This window comes from Rattus rattus, chromosome 16 (genome assembly GCF_011064425.1).
Source record: "Rattus rattus isolate New Zealand chromosome 16, Rrattus_CSIRO_v1, whole genome shotgun sequence".
Taxonomy (NCBI): domain Eukaryota; kingdom Metazoa; phylum Chordata; class Mammalia; order Rodentia; family Muridae; genus Rattus; species Rattus rattus.
In genome coordinates, this window is record NC_046169.1 from 32,893,551 (window position 1) to 32,913,388 (window position 19,838).

The 19,838-nt window shown below is 47.7% G+C and overlaps 1 protein-coding gene across 1 annotated transcript; it reads left to right on the forward strand.

Moving 5' to 3' along the window:
- The first annotated feature begins 1,583 nt into the window (after window positions 1-1,583).
- Window positions 1,584-14,224, forward strand: LOC116885290 (2'-5'-oligoadenylate synthase 1A-like). The gene is made up of 6 exons (XM_032886539.1): window positions 1,584-1,821; window positions 3,361-3,649; window positions 7,923-8,107; window positions 11,145-11,377; window positions 12,014-12,167; window positions 13,645-14,224. Exons 1-6 carry the CDS (start codon window positions 1,639-1,641, stop codon window positions 13,747-13,749), a joined length of 1,149 nt encoding a protein of 382 aa, XP_032742430.1. The 5' UTR covers window positions 1,584-1,638; the 3' UTR covers window positions 13,750-14,224.
- The last annotated feature ends 5,614 nt before the right edge of the window (window positions 14,225-19,838 follow it).

Consider the following 19,838-nt stretch of genomic DNA (forward strand, 5'->3'; position numbering starts at 1 on the left):
CATGTGCATGAGTGTTTGGGAGCTGCCATGTCAGTTTGGGAATTGAACAGGGTTTCTCTGGAAGCACAGCCAGACATCTTTTTTTTTTTTTTTTTTTTTTTTAATTCTTTTTTTTCGAGCTGGGGACCGAACCCAGGGCCTTGCCCCTAGGCAAGCGCCTACCACTGAGCCAAATCCCCAACCCCACAGCCAGACATCTTAAACCCTGAGCCATCTTTCCAGTCCTCTCCACTTGAGACACCGTCTGACCATGCAGTCCTGGCTGGCCTCAAAGTTGTGGCTGGCCTCCAGTCACAAAGATCCACCAGCCCCAGCCTCTTTGAGTGCTGGGATTAAAGGTGTGCACCAGCAAACCTTGTGTTGCTTTTAGTGTTTTGCTAACCTATGTGTGTGTTCCTCAGCATACATCTGTGTACCGTATGTATGCAGTGTCTCCAGTGCTCTTAGGGACGACTCTCCAGCCTCATGGTGTTGGTTTTCTAAGGAACAAATGCTTCACCCTCTTAAGGGTCTTTATGTGTATACTTACAGAAGCACATACACAATAAACCTATAGTCTTGCTGAATGATGACAGTTTAGCATAGCACGGTCTGTCTCAGCTGTCTGAGCCCTGGTGATGACATTTTGCCTTAGGTATAAGTAAACACATATTGTAGAATACACTCTTAAGCCAGTTAGAAGAAGGACGCATAGCTAGGCACAGTGGCCACTGTGTAACACCAGCACTGAGGGGACCAGCCTGGAGGAATCGTGAGTTCAAGTCCAGCCTCTAAGACCACGACAACGACGAAGTGAAAACTCTAAACAAGAGATGAGGAGACAGAGGCAAAGGGTTTGAGGGTGACAAACTGTTTTGATGTGGCCTTGGGTGGTGGACCCGTGAGTGTGCATCTGGGACATGCACCACCCAAATGCTGACTGTCAACCTTACCGTGGCCTTGACAGATAGCTCACTGTAATATCCAATGCTGACCTGTCCTGTCGCAGGCCGGTAGTACAGCCTTTACTGTTACTTAGCTCTTGGGAATGCCCTCCGCTTGCCCTCATGTCCACAGCCAGCCTCACAGCACCACAGGGGAAAAGGTAGGATGTGAGTAGGAGAGGAGGCTTCTGGGAAGTCTGAGCATTCTGTTAGAATTTTCTGTTATCCTAGAACCGCAAGTCCAGAGATAAAGGAAAAACAAAAACCTGTTCAGGTGCTGTTCTTAAAAGAAAAAAAAAGAAAGAAAGAAAGAAAGAAAGAAAGCAAGAAAGCAAGCAAGCAAGCAAAAAACATGTTGTCCGTCTAAAACGTTTGCAGGAGCTGGAAGCCGAGCTCAGGAGTCACCAACCTCCTTCTGGCGGTTTCCTGACTCAGTTCCCCTCTTCTCCTGAGTGTACAGATTGCTTTTAAAACATGCTTTGTAACAGCTGTTTCCAGGAGAATCTCTGAGAAAGCCAGATCAGTTTCCTTATGCATTCTTCCTTGGATGGGATCCTAAGAAAGCTGTGGCTTTGTGGTACCTGGTCAGAAGCTCTGATGTCATTGGCTGCCCGGGCCTGCTGATTTGCATAGCCCCGCCCCTCCCGGGAAATCGAAACTGAAAATCTGGTTCCAGCTTTAGGCAGGCTGCAGAAGCAAATGCTCCGGACCAATCATGGGGCATGGACTCAGCAGTATCTCAGCCTCGGAGCTGGACAAGTTCATAGAGGATTACCTCCTTCCAAACACCAGCTTTGGTGCTGACGTCAAATTAGCGATCAATGTCGTGTGTGATTTCCTGAAGGAGAGATGCTTCCGAGGTGCTGCCCACCCAGTGAGGGTCTCCAAGGTGGTGAAGGTGAGCACTCCTCAACTTGAGCTGACTGAGATGGGGTGGGAAAGGACTCTCAGAAGGGAGGCTAAGGCCCTGATTCCTCCTCCTCAACTCTGATCACAGCGGGACCCTGGGTTCTTACCCCAGCCCCCACATCTGTAGTGGAGAAGGAGACTCAGCTACAGTTTATGTTCCCCACTCCCAGATCACATCCATTTCAGAGTCAGGGAAACTGAGGCCCAGATTGGCAAAGCATTGGTGGGTTGGGGGCAGGGAGAATACAACCTTTGCACTGCTGTGTGGCATAGGGTAACTTATGCCCAGAGTTCTCAGTCTATACCCCGGGATGGCAGGGTCACATAGACTAAGTGAAACGTGACACTGAGGACAGAACAGGACCCTGCCTGATGCGTGACTGGATTGATGGACCCTCTCTGGGCTCAGTTCTGGGTCTGTCAAATCCTATTTCATGACAACAATACCTAACTCTCAGGCCCTGTGAAGGATTCTGAAACGAAGTTGTTTTCAGTTCATTTTACTTTTATATTTTTATTTTGGTTGGGGGCTGTGTACAAGTTACTGCAGGTTCCCTCAGGACTGAAGAGGGGGTGTCAGATCCCCAAGAGCTGCAGTTACATAACTGGCTGTCAGCTGGCCTACTTGGGTGCTGGGAACTAAACTGAGGTCATCTGCAAGAACAGCAGGCACCTTTAAAAACCGATCCACCTCTCCGTCCGCAGATGTGACAATTTGTAATGCCCTCTCTCAACAGTGGCTGGTGCTCATGTGTGTTAGTGATGATTCTCAGCATTTTATTTAGGGAGGCTCTTCTCAGTACAAACTCTTTTTTAAAATATTCGTTTTACAGTTTTGGAACACCTTCATTAGTCTTTCAGTTTCTCTATGATTTTATAGGCTATCCTCTATTCCATAACGCTATTTTCTTATAGGAAAATGATGTCGTTTGCACATATTTCCCCCCAACTAACAATGCCAACAATGGGATCAAGACTAAATTTTCATATAGCTGTATTAATTTAGTCAGTCTCCTTCCAACCATTGCTACCCTTTACCTCACACCAGACCCTTACCCCAAGAGACCCTCTCTGATCACATGTCACATGTGTGTAGCTAACATAGATCCACATCAGAGAAAATGTGCTATAGTGTACCCCTAATACTCTTTCTTGCTTGTTTCCTTTGAATCCCTACCTTTCTCCACTCTCATACACAGTCCCTCCTCTCTCACAGACACACACACACACACACACACACACACACACACACACACACACACACACACAGATTCCACAGATAAACATGGATGTTTTCCCTTCACACTCTGGTTTATCTTCTATACCAGGAGGAGATCCAGAACCCTCTATTTTCCTACATCGATCCTGATGACACTCTTCAGGGCTGACTAGTATTCCACTGCACATGTGCCAGCTTGCTCTATCCATCCATCCATTACCCTCAGTGTTGGATTCCTACTCTGTTCAGCATCTGGATTGCCCAGCATGGCTCTCCCTGCCCCTTGTCATTCTCATCCTTGTCTTTCAGGGTGGCTCCTCAGGCAAAGGCACCACACTCAAGGGCAAGTCAGACGCTGACCTGGTGGTGTTCCTTAACAATCTCACCAGCTTTGAGGATCAGTTAAACAGACGGGGAGAGTTCATCAAGGAAATTAAGAAACAGCTATATGAGGTTCAGCGTGAAAGACATTTTGGAGTGACGTTCGAGGTCCAGAGTTCATGGTGGCCCAACCCCCGGGCTCTGAGCTTTAAGCTGAGTGCACCACACCTCCAACAGGAGGTGGAGTTTGATGTGCTTCCAGCCTATGATGTCCTAGGTAAGCCAGCCTGCCCGAGAGCCTCAGCTCACCCTTGTGCATGCCTCCTTCCTCACTTCTAGTTCCACCTCTGTGTGTGTGTGTGTGTGTGTGTGTGTGTGTGTGTAATTGAGTGTATGTTGAATAGGTGTTTACTTGTGTGTGGGTCTGATCCTGAACCATGGCTAACACAGGTCAGGAGTCATCCATCTTTTTTGAGACCTTGTCTCTCTCTGGTTCAGAATGCACAGGTGAGCCTGACTGTATCCCCTCTCTCATGCCATCTCAAAAAACCTCTTTCAAACTGAATGTCCCTCCCTTCTACTTCCTATGGGTTTGCCTATCTCTCCTCTTCCTCTCTGTGGTGTTTGTTTTTTTTTTTTTCTTAAAAATCCCATGTTCACTTCCGATCAACTGGTTGCTTGCTCTGCCTTTTGACATATGGTTGACTTTATTTAATCTTGATTACAATATTCAAGCAGAAAGTTCCTTGATTAAAGGTGTGTGCTAAGATTGAGCCACACAACTAAAACCAGGTTTTTCCAGTAAAAAACTCAACCTCTGAGTTTCACAGTTTGATCCAATATCCTACCACAAATCTTATACCAGGCCTGACACACAGTTTCTCTCCAAAATTACAAATTGCCCAGCTCTACCCAAGACAACCACCAACACCCTGAAAGCCCAGTGTGGGCTTAGGAAGGTTTGGAGAATACTTGAGGTTTTACATTTGGGGGACACAGCACCCCCTCTTGGCCACTGTATGAACTGCTGCTATTAACGTAGAGACAAGGCAGACCACTAGCCCTTGGCTTAGGAGAGCTATGGAAACTGTCCAGAGTCTGGGGCAGCAGGGACTGAGAGGGCCAGCCTGAATAGGACCAGGCCAGCATGTTGTGCGAAGCTGCAGGAGGCTTAGAACCCTGCTCAGTAGAGGGGGCTCAGAGGGAGTGACTCAGAAATGACCTGTGACAGGGGGTCCCACAGAAGCCTGTCTGGGTCATGGACTTCCCCAACCTCAGCAGCTTTCCAGTGGGGAGGGGCTCCACCCCAGAACGACTGCCCTGGGAATGGTAGTGTAGACGCCATAGCCACAACCCTATGCAAGATGACATAGCCGATGAGCTGTATTGTACTGTAGACCCTGAAACTGGAAATGAGCCCATGGGGGAGAGACCTCCATGGTCACTGAATGACTGGGTATGGCTCAAGCTTCATCGGTGAGTGACTTTGCCCTGTGCCAGCATCAAAGCCTGATGGTGTAGCCTGTTGCATGGCACCCACCTGCACACACTTAAGGCACAGTCTGCCCACTCAAATGTGCACACACACCTACACACGCACACGCACATGCACACACCTACACACACACATACACACACACATACACATACACATGCACACACACACATACACATGCACACACACACATCTACACACACACACACACACACACACACACACACACACATACACACACGAACACAGCCACATCTTGTTCCTGGCAGAACCTGGACAAACAAAGCCACATGATATTAAGTTACACACTCCCGGGGGTGGAGGGTGGTGCAGGCCCAGTGGGCGTGTTCTCTCCTGTAGGTTCTTCTTGGGACAGCGGCGTGGGAAGAGCAACAGTGGAGCGTTAAGACGTTGACAGTGGAGAATAAGGCTTTTCCTTATGAGATGTTTAGGGTTGCTGCATAATAAAAAGTTTACTTATCTAAGTCTAAGTTACTATGCTACTGTAGCAGACCTGCCTTCTGTGTTCCTCTGAAGCCAGAAACTGCAGTCCCTGGCACTCAGCACCTCATCCTAAAACAGCAGGATTAATTGCTAGAGCCTTTTCTCTTTTGTCCAGATGCCCCTTGCTTGTCCGGCTGGGGGAATTTTGGAGCAGTAAACCTCTATTGAACCAAGACAAGAATGGTGCTTGCTGAAGGACTATTTTTACATGGGCAAATATGCATAAACTCCCATAAGTGCATGTATAGATTCACGCATGCGTATTTATGCAATTCCACTAAACCAGTTGGGCATGCATTCTCACAATTACATTCTTACACACACACACACACACACACACACACACACACACACACACACACATCCATAATTACATATGCATATGGAGCAAAAGACCAAGCACCAGTGCAGGAAGAACTCACTCATTCTGGATGGAAAAAATGAGCTCTGATCTTTATTGCACAGAGAAAGGAAAAGCTTCTACCCTTTTAATGCTAAATGAATTAAACCCAGATTTGTAAGAAGAAAGCTTTCTCCCTTTTAATAAGACTAAGTCTGCCTTTTTTTTTTTTCTTTTTTTCGGGGCTGGGGATCGAACCCAGGACCTTGCGCTTCTTAGGCAAGCGCTCTACCACTGAGCCAAATCCCCAACCCCTAAGTCTGCCTTTTTATTAAGAAAGAACCAGTTCTGTCCCGTGGTAAGGAGAAGCCTGCCTGCTCCTTCTGCTCTCTGCATTCTGCACATTGCTCTCTTAGTATTTGATGCTACCTATGGTCTCTAGGTTATTCCACTCTGCATTCTCCTTCTAATCCTGCCCTCTCTTCCTGCTAGGATGTCCCAGTAATGCTCTTACTCACTGCTTTTTCACCCAACGCTATGCCCATACTTCTAAGTTCTTCTTGAGCTCAGTTCTGTCTAAAAAGTGTTCCGTCTAAAAACTTCTCCTCTGCTCAGTTCCCTCTCACAGCTCAGTTCTTCTCAGCTCAGTCCTGACTCTTCTCTTTGTCCTCAGCACTTAAACATCTTTCAGAACACATGATCACATGTTAAAAAGTCCATCACAAGTTCACACACACACACACACACACACACACACACATCAAATCATAAAATGAAATAGAAGTTTACAACCGAGAATGTTTGCCTCCATATCCGTGAGGAGTAATCATCTGTCTCAGCATCCATCACCTGTCTCAGCTCCATGGGTTCATTGAAGGCTTAAAACCATAACTGAGTTATTAGTGAAGTTTTGCATAGATAAACCCATATTTTTCTCTTCTATCCTAGCACCTATAATAAATCGTGAGTTCCCTTTTTATGACCTTTGGTTAATTGTTTTACGATGACTTGGAATGGGCTCTGAGTAGTAGAAAGTGTCTTAAGAGCAATTAACTGGTGACACTTGGGAGACGGGCAGAGTTCTCGCTGCAGTTTTGACTATCAGAAAAGGGCCTAATAGCAGCCCCACTGTAAAAGATCTTAATAAGCACTGATACAGTTTTAGGAATTTTTATAGAATCATCATTAAGACTTTAGAAGTCATCTATTAGTCTATGTAGTATCACCCCAAAGACAGTACCTTTTCGAAGATTTGCAGAGATCTGGTCAAAAGGGGTGGGCTAATACCTATCGATTGTTATACATGTTTAATAATAGCAGGAAACGCAGGAATTAATAGCACGAATCTTTCCTAACATGAATTCTCTCACGACCTTGCAAAGTAAGAGCAGACCTGTCACGGATTATATTATAATCCGAAGCAGGCCATCTCAGGAATGCTAATGATTAGCTTGTCCTATTATGGCTCCTGACAGCACACTACAGAAAATCATCCACCAAAAACACACAGTGGCTGGGGAGACAGCTCAGTGGATGAGGGTGATTGCTGCACAAGCGTGAGGACACGAGTTCAAATCCCCAACACTCACCCAAGCTTAGGAAGTGCCACACATGGGCCTGTGTCCCTGGCACTATGATGGGAGAGAGGAGGAGAATCTGTAAGACCTGCTGGACTCCAGCCAAGCTCCATGTTTACAGACAAACCCTGCCACCAAGAAACAAGCTGACAAATTATAAAAGAAGACACCCTAGATCCTCTCCTGTCTCCGAATAAATGCCTCCTCAGGAACACTCCAAATCCATACACAAAATCAGGCTGAGACTCTGTAAACTTGAAACATGATATACAAATGCACCAGACTGCTCCACAGTAAACACCATGCAGAAGATGCTGGAACCAGGCGTGGTTGGCCATTATCCGATGACCGTGTAGCTCCCTTGTGAGTGACCATCATAGTGGGTTCTGCTACCACTGTCTGCAGGCCTGTAAGGCACTGCACTAGGACCTGTTGGTGGCACAGACTTTGTAGTGCACACCATGGTGCTGTCCTGAGGAGTGGTGGGACAGATGGGTATATGTGGACAGATGCCTGCTACAGAAATACTCTGCCCTGTTAGCTGAACCCCTTAGCCAACTGCCCTTGTCACCTCAGTGAGACTGAAGGACCTCAGAAAGGGGCTGAGGTGTTCATCTGAATGAAATCTTAACAGGTCATGTAAGCATCTACAGCATGCCTGACCCCCAAATCTATGCCAATCTCATCAGGAAGTGCATGTACCTGGGGAAGGAGGGCGAGTTCTCTACCTGCTTCACGGAGCTCCAGAGGAACTTCCTGAAGCGACGCCCAACCAAGCTGAAGAGTCTCATCCGCCTGGTCAAGTACTGGTACCATCTGGTAAGGCATCTGGCCTGGCCACTGTGGGCTTCATCTGTACAGAGTGTAGACACAGGCCAGGGAAAAATATATATTCTAGTTCTCTATCTGTTGAGGTGAGTAGCTTCATCACATGACTTAAGTTCTTTCCCAAGTTACTTGGGAAGGAAAGGTCTGACTTGGTTACACATCCCAGCCACACTGAATCACTGAGGGAAGTCAGAGGAATAACTGAATCTTGGAAGAATCTGCTCACCCTTGGCTGCCCGTGGCTCTCTCAGTGCATACAGCCCAAGGCCACATTCCGTTCATGGACTCACCACAGTGGTCTGGTCCCACCCACATCAATCAGTAAACAGTAACATGCCCCCACAAACTACCCAAAGCTAGTCAGATGGAGGCACTTTCTTGATTAAAATCGACTTCTACCAGATGAGGCTAGCTGGTGCTTAGTTGAGAAAAACTAACCAGCACAATTGACCCCTTTTCAACCGGCACACAAACAAACCACGATTGAACCATAACCTTTCCTTTCTTGCTTATCCCTAAGATCCCATGTCAGTATGACATCATAAAAACAAACAAACAAACAATACAGCTTTAAAGTCCCCAAATTAAAAACCAAACCTAAAGAAACTCCAACACAAAAGACTAGTCTCTCAACGGTGGCTTCATATGATATTCAAAACACAAATATTTTCTCACTGGAAGAGGGAAAAACCAGTCACTGTCACAATCAGATTAAAACACAACCAAGCCCCAACAGAGCGAAAAGCTCCGTGTCTGATATCTGAGACTCACAGTTCCCTGAGCTTCTCGGGCTCTGCCATCCACAGCTCACACAGCAGGTCTCAGGCTCAGGCCAGCTCTGCTCTCATATTGCGCTGTTCCCGACAGTCGTCTCCTGCTCAGGGCAAGTCCAGTGTCTCTGGGTCTCCACTGCCATTGAGGCTGCACTTTCACCAATGGCTCCTCCTGGCCTCTCTCAGTGCCAGGGCTCAGCTGCTCCCCATGACGGCTCCAGACCTGCAGGTTTCATGAGACCAAAGCCTTACCACCTGGGAGACCTCTCTATAGTTTCAGGTGTTACCTGCAAGCTGGAGAAGCAATTTTGGGACCCCTGGATCATGGCTACTGTTTGCCGACCAAGAGGAAACTCTTTCCTAAAGACTTGGCCCCTATGGTGCATGTCTTTTCTTAATCAGAGCTAAATCTCAGCCCCAGCTGATGAGAAACCACTGTTTCTTAATCCAAACACAGCACACAGACAGCCCAGATGATTCTTCGCTTTTCTCTGAGACTTCACACTCCAGCCTCTGCCCCCTGCCTGCCTCTCAGCCCTCCTGTCTTCCATGTTCCCACAAACGGCCCCTTAGGCTCTCAGCTCTCCACAGCTTTTCTACCCATAGTTCCAAGGTCCTTTCTCAACAACAACATGGCAGGTCAGTCACAGCAGTGCCCCCTCCCTAGGACCAGTTTCTGTCCTAGTCTGTGCTCACTGCTGTGGTAAAGATGATGCTGGAAGGTAAACTGGGGAGGAAAGGGATTGTCTGGTTCACATTCCTGCACCACACTCCATCACTGAGGGAAGCAGAGGCAGGAACTGAAGCAGAGGCAGGCCATGGAGGAGCACTGCTAACTGCCTGATGCCCTTGGGAATCAGTCTGTGCTTTAAAAACACCTCAGGGCCACCTGCTCAGGACAGACAGTGCCCACAAGGGGCCGGGCCCTCCCACATCGATCACTGATCAAGAAAATGTTCCACAGGCTTGACTCCAGGCCAGTCTGATGGAGGCATTTCCTCATTTGTGGGTCCACCTTCTCCAGATGATTCGATTGTCTCAGGTTGACAAAGAGAATAAAAATTGGCAAAAGAGGTGAGGGAAAAAAAAAACAATGTTAATGAAAAGGTCGGAGGAAGGGAATCAGAGCAGAGGGGATGAGAGAGAAGCAGGGGTGAGTGGGTATGGGGGGGGGAGGCGATGCTGTAGGAGGGAAAAGGAGTGGGGAGGAGGATCTGAGAAGAGGGAGGACTCTCCATGGTTGTTCTAGGTGATTTCTTCTAGTCCACTTTCCAATCAGCTAACTCTCTCTTCAGCTGCATCTAATTCACTCTTCCGTGGCTGCTGCTTCATTTGTGTCTTTGGATTGTCCTTCCATCCCTGGCAAACCCTTCATGTCACTTTTTTTTTTTTTTTTTTTTTTTTTTTTTTTTCGGAGCTGGGGACCCGAACCCAGGGCCTTGCGCTTGCTAGGCAAGCGCTCTACCACTGAGCTAAATCCCCAACCCTTCATGTCACTTTTTATACTTTAATTTTCCTGACTTGTCATACTGTGTCTTTAAATGTGTGATTTCTAGTTATAGTCTGAGTGTTTTCCTGCGCGCGCGCGTGCGCGCGCGTGCGCGCGTGTGTGTGTTTATACCCATTCATAGAAGCACACGTTGTGTATGTGTGTGCATGTGTGACCATTAGTGTTTGAGGGCAGGTCCTCAGTAATGCCTCCTCACCTTATATAATCAGTCAGGGTTTCACACATGACACTCAGTGTGCTGGATCAGCAGTTCTGGACAGTCAGTCACACAGTCCGGGGGAGCCCCATCTCTACCCCATGGAACTGGGATTAGGAGTCAGCTTCCTCAAGAGCCTCATACTCATGTAGATGCTGGGGATCTGACCTCTACTTCTCACCCGTGCATGGGGAGGGAGGCACTTGACCCCTAGCCCCATCCCAATTACTTCAGAGACCATGAGGAAAACTTCCATAGTGAGGACTCCTTATGTCCTGCCCCCACCCTCACTCCTGTCATGATGTCATGATTCCACCTGTGCCTGTTAGTAAGTGCTCAGTCTGTTGGGCACAAGGTGTCCACCTTCACTACTCAGCTATTGGTTATAGCACAGGAGGGGCCATAGACTGAATGTAAATGACTGGGCGAGGCTGTGTGACAATAAACCTGTAAGGACATCATCAGGTGGCAGCTGAATTGAGCCTGAGAGAAGTGGCCCCCACACAACAGCTGAGATCCCCGTTTTTCTCATTGCTTTTCTCTTCTCAGTGTAAGGAGAAGCTGGGGAAGCCACTGCCCCCACAGTATGCCCTGGAGCTGCTCACGGTCTATGCCTGGGAGCGTGGAAATGGATCTGTCGATTTTGAGACAGCCCAGGGCTTCCGGACAGTCTTGGAACTGATCATAAAGTACCAGAAGCTTAGAATCTACTGGACAACCTATTATAACTTTCAGCACCAAGAGGTCTCCAACTACCTGCACACACAGCTCACAAGAATCAGGTAGTCTGTCCCTGTGTGGATCCGCTCCTCACGGACTGTCAGGCTGCACTTGTGTGGAAAGGGGGAGGTGGGAGCTCTGTGTCAATAAAGGATCCTCTGTAATATACTGTCCTGCTGTCACCGGATTGACATGGGACCCTAATGCCTTGGGACCTGCGGGGTGGGGAGAGTTCTGCTCTCTGCAAATGAGAACAAGGCTCTGACATTGTCCAGTCCAAACAGCAAAAGAAGGGGAGAACATGGAATAGGAACTGAGATTTTCCAAAAGGAACAGCATCGTAAGGGCCATGAGGCACTAATGACCAGCAGTGGACCAATTATCTGTAAATAATAGAGTACTATGTCACCTTAGGGAGTGACATATGTTATGTTGTGTTCATTTTTCCCACGAGACTGGCTGGTCCAACACTTCTCAGCTCACAGATCAGAGAGGTTGAAGGTCCTGCCCCAGGACACACAGCTACTAAAGTTAGAGGATTTGAACCCAGGCCATCCAGGTCTGCTGCATGCTATGGGGCAGGGACAAAGGACAACCTTTAAATAGGAGTTCTCTGCTGGGTCCTCCCCTGCCCCTGTGCAGTGGTACCTGGGTCACTGGAGAGCTGCTCAGTTCCTTCCCTTAATGTCGCTCTGCAGGCCTGTGATCCTGGACCCGGCTGACCCAACAGGAAACATTGCTGGTTCGAACCCACAGGGCTGGAGGCGACTAGCAGGAGAGGCTGCTGCCTGGCTGCGGTATCCATGCTTCAAGTACAAGAACGGTTCCCCAGTGTGCTCCTGGGATGTGCCGGTGAGATCATGTCACCATCCTATCCTTTCCACACACCCTCGTTCTCTTCATCTACGTGGAGAATATTCTCACAAAGACGTGGTCTCCGCACTCCTGTGCAGGCCAGCGGCTCTCCTCATTTTACAGCCATTTTAGCGCCATTCATAGATTCCATGGGCTCACAAGATGGCTCAGTGGGTAAAGGCACTTGCTGCCAACACAGATGACCTGGGTTTGATCCCAGGAACACCTGTGGGAGAAGAAGAGAACCAAATCCCCAAAGTTATCCTATGACCTTCATCTCTGCTGTTAGGCACATGTACATGGGTGCTCTCTCTCTCTCTCTCTCTCTCTCTCTCTCTCGTCACCCAACTACCCCCACACATAGGTTGCCCCCCCACACACAGAAACAAACAGGTCATCCTCATACACACACAGAGAGACACACAGGTCACCCTCCCCACACATACATGTTGCTCCCCCGCCAGACACAGACACACAGAAACACAGTAACATACACACACACACACACACACACACAGAGGTTGCCAACACAGAGACACACATACAGACATACATACACACAAACAGACACACACACACACACACACAGAGACACACAGGTCACCCTCCCCACACACACAAGTTGCTCCCTCCCAGACACAGACACACAGAAACACAGTAACACACACATACACATACACACACAGGTTGCCAACACAGAGACACACATACAGACATACATACACACAGACACATATACACACATACACATACACACACAGGTTGCCAACACAGACACACACGCAGACATACATACACACAGACACATACACACACAATCACCCACACATACACATGCACACGTACATAGACTTGGAGCCACTGGTTCAGGGACACTCAGATAGACTGTAGTGGGGCTGGGGATCCGTGGATTCTGAAGCCACTGTCGTGTCTATATAGTAGCCTGTCTTCCCTGTGTCATTGTCTCATGGCCAATGGGACTCAGTGGGGCTGTGTCACAGCCACAGAGGCACAACAGGACCTGCATTTGGACCTGTCCCCTCCTGGGGCAGGGTCTGCTTGACGCTAGGGAACCAGTGATGCCTTGTGCGCCCTCCAGATGGAGTTTAGCCTGGCTGCCAGGATGTTGGAGCCATAACTTGGGTCAGGAAGGAAGTTTGATGGGATAGGGGGGTGGTGATTGAAGAGGAGAGAGGCAGGTCAGGCTGCAGTGGCCTTTAGGACTGTCCCTCTGGCTATGCCCACTCTCTTATTGGATGGATCTGTCACTGACTGAGAGGCATCAGGTGGGAGGCATGGCTTCCAGGGAAGAGCTCTGTGTGTCCTCAAGGGCCTGCGGCCTACTGTGCACTTTCTCAGCAGCCTGACCAAGGGGCCTGGGTAGCTTTCCAGAGCACTCAACCTTCAGGCCCCATTTGTGTCCCCTTCCCAGTGAGAACGTAGGCTCCTTACATGTTTGTGTTGTCTCTTACAGACGGAGGTTGACGTGCCATACCAGGAGGATCACTTTTTTCGTAATTTTTGTCTATTTTTTTTGTTTTTGTTCCTTTTCATATTTTGGAGGGTTTCTTGTGTATAGTGCAGGCTCTCGTGTATATCGTCATCCTCCTGCCTCAGTGCTGGCATGACTGCAGAGTCGGCCTGATGTGCCCTGGATTCCCTCCATCCTCAAGTGGACAAGAACTGTGCATCTGTCGTCCTGTGAGCCCAGCAGGACCTGCCCAGGAGGTTCCAGAGTCAGAGTCATGGCTTTCTGTGCTGCAGGCCCTTGACCCAGACAGGGCAGGAATCTCCCCAAAATCCCAGTGAGGGAGGGTCCAACCTGTGATCAGACTCCGGTCTTCTGACCCCTGCCTTCCTACTCCTGCGTCCTGTCCCATCACAGACAGCCCTCCTCACAGCCTGCTTCATCTGCCTTGTCCTCCAACAGTGCTCTCTTGGGAGACAAGAGATTGAGAAGTGGAGGCAGGAACTCGAGCTTGACTTCCACCTGTCCACCTGTTGGGAGTTCTGTCCAATGTGTGACCAACGACAATAAACCATAGCAAGCCGTGCGTGTGTGTGTGTGTGTATGTGAACTCTGAGTTGCGGGGCCATTCAAGTACAGGTATGTGCATGTGTATCTCTATGTGTCTGCATTTCTGTGCATCTCTTTGTATGTGCATATGTGTATATGTAGATCTCTGTGTGTGTCTATATATTTATGTGTGTGTCTCTGTCTCTCTGTCTCTGTCTCTCTTTCTCTGTGTTTGTGTGTGTGTGTGTGTGTGTGCACATGTGTATCTCTCTGTATGTGCATATGTGTATATGAGGATCTCTCTGTGTGTCTAAATATGTATGTGTGTGTCTCTGTCTGTTCATGTGTGTGTATGAGGGTGCATGTGTGTGCATCTGTATATGTATGTGTGTGTGTGTGTGTGTGTGTGTGTGTTCATGGTCAAAGAGCTGCACTTACTATATTCTCCATGTAGATTCAGGTACCAAGTCCTCAGTGGTGGATAGAACAGAACCAAACTGACAGAGCTTTTGATGCCAGGGAGCTCGGGATCCTTCCAGGTCTCTTCTTACATATAAACCTGAGGCAGGGATTCTTAGTTCCTTCTGTATTCCCAAGCAACAGCACTTTCTAGTACTGGGAATAGTCCTCTTTTGGGCCATCTTAAAGCACATAGTGTTTTTTTCTGGGCTGTTCTGTTTTGCTCTCTCTTTCTGGCCTAGAGTCAGATGGCCATTTGACCTAGGACAGAGATTTGAGGAAACTAAACAGGCATGGGAGAGGAGGGCTATAACCCAGCCCCAGAGCCATTTCATAATAATGTTGAACAGCATAAAATGAGGCTTCGAAATTATTCATACCCAGATAATCTCACATCTGAGTCCCTGCAAAATGGAATCAAGGGATTGCAGGGAGTGACCAGAGCAAACAGAGAACAAAGGAAATTCAAAGAGAGATTTAAACATCAGGTTATGTGGAACCAATGAGAGGGACAGAGACTGAGCAAAGCCCCAAGTAAGCTTGGAGATAGGACTAGTTAGCAAGGAGGTGGGACTAGTTAGCTGGGAGACAGGACTAGTTATGAGGAGGTAGCTGGGAGCAAAAACTAGTCAGTAGGTAGCTGGGAGAAGGACTAGTTAGTTAGCAGGTGGGACTAGTTGGGAGAGAAAATTAGTGGGGAGGTAGCTGGGAGTCAGGAATAGTGAGAGGTAGCTGAGAGACAGAACTAGTTAGTGGGGAGGTAGCATGAGATAGGACTAGTTAGGAGGTAGCTGGGGGACAAGACTAGTTTAATTTTTTCAAAACAGATTTTTGATGTTTTACTGAATACTTTAACCTCCCTTGTAGCCCACCACCCTTGAGAGGTAGTGGAAAAGAAAGGATATGGGGAAATGGACCTGTTTGGAAAGATTCTTTGGAGCCATTCCCATCTGTGTTGCCTGGAATCAGCAGTTCAGTTCACAGGTTAGCACGCAGATTGATCCACTCACAAACACTTCACGGATACACCAGCAGTCCATTTCGGTAAAGTCTGGATAGCAAACAGGAGTCAGCATTGGTGGCATGACCTAACAGAGACAACCAGACCTCAGCCTCGATTGGAGTTAGCAGGAGGGACCAGGAGGGACACCAGGAGAAGTTCTCAGCTGTGCCTCTCTCAGGGACGCAAGGCTCAGCAAAGACTTGAGACCCACAAGCTTCGAACAGCTAGCTCTCTAACCAAGCCCAGCTCAGCCTCTGTCAGTGTCCACGGATTCCTTTTTATACTCTCCACACATCACGTGTCCTCCACGGGTCTTACCTCAGCAGTGCATCTGTCTCAGCTGACATCACTCTGTTAATCAGACCAGTCAGAAGAAGTGACCAGACACTGCAGCACACCACCAGGAGCCTTTTGGTGTGTTTCTCTCTATGGAATCCTGACAAATTCTGCTCAACTACGCAAAGCAAGGTGGACCAATACATGTGTGTTGTTAGCAAAGAATCCTTCACCATCTGTCCTTTCGCACGCTTGCTTGAGCAGAACATCCTCTCTCCTATGTCTGCTTCAGCAAAACGTTCCTTCACAAGTCTGCCTTAGTCTTTAACCTGTGTCCACACCAGCTAAATGTTCCTTCACGTGTTTGCCCCAGCAAAACATCATCCAACCGACTTTTCAGAGAACCCTTAAGTTTCCACTTCGGACTAGTTAGTGAGGAGGTAACTGGGAGACAGAACTAGTTAGGAGGTAGTTGGGAGATAGGACTAGTTAGTTAGAAGATAGATGGGAGACAGGACTAGTTAGTTAGAAGGTAGCCGGGAGATAGGACTAGTTAATGAGGAGGTAGCTGGGAGACAGGACTAGTTAGTGAGGAGGTAACTGGGAGACAGGACTAGTTAGGAGGTAGTTGGGAGATAGGACTAGTTAGACGATAGATGGGAGACAAGACTAGTTAGTTAGAAGGTAGCCAGGAGATAGGACTAGTTAATGAGGAGGTAGCTGGGAGACAGACAAGCAATGGCCAGCCACCAGGCTCTCACTCACCCCACACAGCAGACTGACAACCAAGGGTATTCTGGGGTCAGGAGTCACCTTACCCAAATGTCAACAGGGCGTCCCCTGATACCCTGGGCTTGGGACTGTGTTGAGTTACTCAAAAGAATGCAGTCAGAAGACCAGACAGTATAGAAGGGTTTCCATTGCCGTGAAGAGACACCATGACATTTAATTGGGGCTGGCTTACAGTTTCAGGGCTTCAGTCCATTGTCATCATGGCGGGAGGCATGGCAGCATCCAGGCAGAAATGGTGTTGGAGAAGAAGGTGAGAGCTCTATATCTTATTCTGAAGGCAGCCAGGAGACTGTCTCTTGTGCACTGGGAAGACCTTGAGCACTAGGAGCCTTCAAAGCCCACCTGCACAGTGACACACACAAGGCCACACCCATTCTAACAAGGACTCACCTCCTAATAGTGTCACTCCCTGTGGGTCAAGCAATCAAACACACGAGTCTATGGGGGCCAAAACCTATTGAAAACACCACAGAAGGCTTGCAGGGTTGAGTGAGAGCCTCTTTCTCATGGACAGGATAGATCCCGTGTGAGCCCTCACAGGTTGTAGTTGGCCTGCTCTCACCCATGAGAAGACATGGACCAATTCTTCATGAATCTGACGTTTTTATTGAGCCACACAGACCCAGACGGGCATACCCTGTTGTGACTACAAATCTGGAGAGACAACCCTGACCTGTGTGAGAAGGGAGTTTATAAAGGCAAAAATCTTTAAGTAGGATACTGCCCATTGGTATAGCTGTCGGAAGCATGAAAGAATTGTGTTTTTAGAGTAAGGCACAGTTGTCTTTCTATAGTATTTCTGTTGGATTGGGGAAGAGAAAGTCTTGCAGCTGCAGGAGAACAATTCAAGTTAGTCAGAGTTCTTGCAAGCACCGTACATGCCCGAAGGTCAGCGTGACTTGTTTTAGCCCAAGGTGGAGTTGTTAGCGAACATGTTTTTATTGCTTCATTGACTTATTAATGTCCTCTGCCAAATGTATTAACATATACCTAGGGCAAAATGCTATCACATGGGCTGAGCCTTTCACCAAACAAAACTCTCACTATTCATTAAGACAGTACGTTTATCATGTGTATGTTTCTATACATATACAAATTTAGACCCGTAGGGGTTGGGGATTTAGCTCAGTGGTAGAGCACTTGCCTAGCAAGAGCAAGGCCCTGGTTCGGTCCCCAGCTCCAAAAAAAAAAAAAAAAACCAAAAAAAAAAAAAAATTTAGATCCATGAAGGATGAAGAAAGTGTCCCTCAGCAAATCAGTGTCAGGGGCCTGGAGAGAGGGCTCAGCACCGAGAGCACTGGGACGCTGCACAGATGGGCCCTACAGATTAATGCTCAGGAACACACATCCATGTAAAATAAGAGTTAACACGGAGTGTTCTGGTGCACGCCTTTAATCCCAGCAGTCAAGAGGCAGAAATGGGTGGATCTTCATGGTTGTAGGGCCCGGTCTATTCACTGCCTTCCAGAACAGCCAGTGTTTCACAGTGAGACTATCTCAGCAAGGGAGGTATGGAGAGATGGCTCAGGGTTTAATGGTTCAACTCCCAGCACCCACAGGGCAGCTCCCAGCCACTTCTAACTCCAGTACCAGGAGGGCAAGTCAAACGCTTCGTACATACATTCATGCAAACAAAACTCTCCAATACATAACATAAGAATAAATCTAAAAGACAAACTCCAACAAATCAACCAAAGGGCAAAATCACACACATGCATGTATGTGCAAATGCACGCGCGCGCATGTGCGCGCGCGCGCGCACACACACACACACACACACACACACACACACATTAACCAGATCAACTGAGTTGATGTGGAAATGAGAGAGTGGCTTCTTGCAAGAGCAGAATTGTCCTTAAATCAGAACAGTGAAGGAAATAGTCTCTCTAGGGAGTGGAGACCATGCACAGAGGCACAGGGAGATTGGGCTTTTATGGGACAGAAATGGGACTTTTGAGTGGGAAGATTTTCATCTGCAGACTTATTGTAGGCTCTCCCACTGGTAAATTTTGGTGAAGGTCTTTATGTTAGCGTCTTGGCCATGAGTCTTCCTCACATGATGACCCCTTGTCCAGCACCTTCTTGTTCCTAACTGTCCACTGATATATGTTAACTCTTTCTGCAAGGAGTCTCAAGGCCACCTGAAACTTCAGGTTATTAACTAATTAATTAATTAGTTCCCTGAATTCCAGGCCATCGGAACAACAGATGAAGTGAAGGAGGTCAGCATATTCTCTCATTGCTTACTTCTTGCAGGAGAGGGATAATGAGGGGTGGGTGTAAAAGTAGCTTTTATTCTCATGATGTAATTGTTATTTCTGAGAAGGCTTACAGCGTCGGTCTGCTAACCTAGGCTTAGTCCTGGAAGTGTCTAATGTCTGTATAATCTTTTCTAGGCCTAGAATGTTTTCAGCCACTGAGACTTACTGCTGAATAAATTCACCTCTTCCTAGTTCTCTCTGAACTCTGGCTGGCTGACTCAACTCAGCTGTTCTCAGCTCAAAACTCCCCTCCAAGCTGACTGATTCAAATTTGTGTCTCTTAGTTTCTTACCGAATTGCTCTGCTTGGCCTCATACTAACTTTGGCAATCAGCGCTAATCTTCTGGGTCCTTCTCATTCTCTGGCTCTGTCTAGCTTGTTCTCTCTCTCTCTCTGAAACCTGCCTCTGTTCAACTGTCCTGGTAAAACTGCCTTCTTCTTCTCTCTCTGCACTGCCCCTCAAGTAGCTTCCCTTTCCTCTCTCTCTTCTCATCAGAATTGGGCGTATCCTATTCTGTCAAACCATTCTCTGATTTGTCACTGAATGCCACTCAACTAGACTTCCCTTTTCAACATGGGTGCTTCCTTCTACAAACTAACCTAACCTCCATTGTTTGAGATTAAAGTTGTGCATTAATGGCTTGGGATTAAAAATGTTTGCTAAGAGCTGAGCCACACTACAACTGGAAAGGTTTTTTTGTTTTTTGTTTTTTGTTTTTTTTTTTTCCAGTGAATACACAATCTCAGGGCTCATGGGGTGATCAAACAGCCTGCGACAGGGATGTGGCTGGGTTCTGTGCTTACTGTCAAAGGGAGCATAAGTCAGGTTGACTTCACGTATCAGGGGAGGAGTTTTA